The sequence below is a fragment of the Zingiber officinale genome, chromosome 11A, assembly GCF_018446385.1.
Source record: "Zingiber officinale cultivar Zhangliang chromosome 11A, Zo_v1.1, whole genome shotgun sequence".
Lineage (NCBI taxonomy): Eukaryota > Viridiplantae > Streptophyta > Magnoliopsida > Zingiberales > Zingiberaceae > Zingiber > Zingiber officinale.
Window position 1 is genome coordinate 13,955,024 of NC_056006.1, and position 1,699 is coordinate 13,956,722.

At 44.5% G+C, this 1,699-nt stretch overlaps 1 protein-coding gene across 1 annotated transcript; it reads right to left on the reverse strand.

Moving 5' to 3' along the window:
* Positions 1-253: 253 nt before the first annotated feature.
* Positions 254-1,163, reverse strand: LOC122031241. Its single transcript, XM_042590379.1, has one exon. It carries the CDS (start codon positions 1,145-1,147, stop codon positions 254-256), a length of 894 nt encoding a protein of 297 aa, XP_042446313.1. The 5' UTR covers positions 1,148-1,163.
* Between the last annotated feature and the right edge of the window lie 536 nt (positions 1,164-1,699).

Sequence of the window (1,699 nt, forward strand, 5' to 3'; positions counted from 1 at the left end):
AAGTACCCCAATAATAAGACTGACAACAGAAAACACCCCAAACATAAAAATTTAGTTTTATTTGCAATTATGACAGATAATCATGTAACTAGCTTCAGTATTCCCACAAAAAAAAGATATGTAACATAACAATATACTGATACAAAGAAAACTAAAGGGATGACCATTAAAGGAAAGAATACCTTAAATAAAATGAATTCAGAAAGTTCCCATAGGCTCTGGATTAATCCTTTAAGTTTACTTTGATCATGAGCTAAAACATTGCAGTGAATAGATTTAAATCGAAGTAGGTAAAATTCCCATTTTGGCAGCCTGTATACCTCACGAAACCCATCTGCAATTTCACACTAGAGGTTGAAACCCATCTGCAATTTCTGGAAGTGATATCGTAAGTCCCCCAAGCAATTTCCCATGCCGAATTATAACGAGGAAAGTGGCAAGGTAAATCCTGATCCAATCCAAACTGCATTGCCACGCGATGAGGCAGATACTGCTCCACACAGTCTACCCCAACAAGCTCAGCAACCTTTAAACACTTTGCAAATGTTCGAACCTCTTCGTTCTTTGCTTCTTCACCTCGAACCCACACACCATCATCTCTGTAGAAAGATGGCCTGGTCCAATTCTCCAGGCTAATGGTATATGGGTGCCAGAGAAAATTCGATGACTCCAAAACTTGAACAACAAGAGAGAAATCTGACTTCTTACCCACATCATGCCACCTTGCTATCCTAGGTTCGCCATTATCGATCAGGTTCTGCTTATCTGGCCTCAAAGCCAAGAAATGCTCCCACAACCAGACCTGGAGGTAATCTAAAGGCGCCCACAAAACTAAAGGGTCGGCCTTTTGGCTGGTTTGAAAGACAAGGTACTCATTGGCAAGCCTCAAGTCCCGGTAGAAGCTAGCTAGAACAGAAGGGCCTAGGGCAATCCTTATTCCCCGTGCCAAACGAACAGCAATGGGAAGCATGTGCTGCTTCACGGTTTTGATCGGAGGACCAGGAAACACGAACCGGGACAGCCACAGCGCCAAGAACGCGACGTGCTCCAGGTCACCGCCGTCCCCTTCGATGAAATGCCTCATCCACGCGCATTGATCCGCTTTCTTGCTGGTGCTTCGATTGAACGTCCGGTGCTCCCTTATCATCCTCTGCTCGATCTCCGCGAGCTCCCCGGACAAGGATCCCCTGACGGGCTCTCCGAGACGGCGAGAAGATGTAGGAGTATCTAGGGTTTTCGACGAGAAGATGCAGGAGGAAGAAGTAGAGGACACTTACTATTAGTGGATTTCATGTCGGAGGTCTTGCCGGTGAGGGCGTCCTTAATGGACTCGTGGACTGCTGCTGCTCCTACGCGTCTCCGGTGAGCGAGAGATTGTGAGAAAAGAGAAAAGAGGGACGGATTGAGAAGATAAAAGGGTGGAATGCGGCGGCAAAAAACTTTCGGGGAGAGGGAAAGAAAAAAAGCGGGGCAAAAATTGGCGAAGGGGAAAAAACGGCGAAGGAAAAAAAACACTAGTATTCAACATCACTTAAGACAACGACTTTTAAAAACTGTTGTCGTAATCCCAAAAAAAAAGCCCACATAGACAACAGTTTTCAAAAACTGTTGTTGTAGCATTTAAAAACCGTTGTCGTAGTCTTAAAAAAACATAAATAGACAACGGTTTTTAAAAACCGTTGTCGTAGGCCAAAAAAAT

Coding starts and splice junctions, on each gene's coding strand:
- LOC122031241 (XM_042590379.1), bottom strand. CDS start 1,147: ATGATAAGGGAGCACCGGACGTTCAATCGAAGCACCAGCAAGAAAGCG.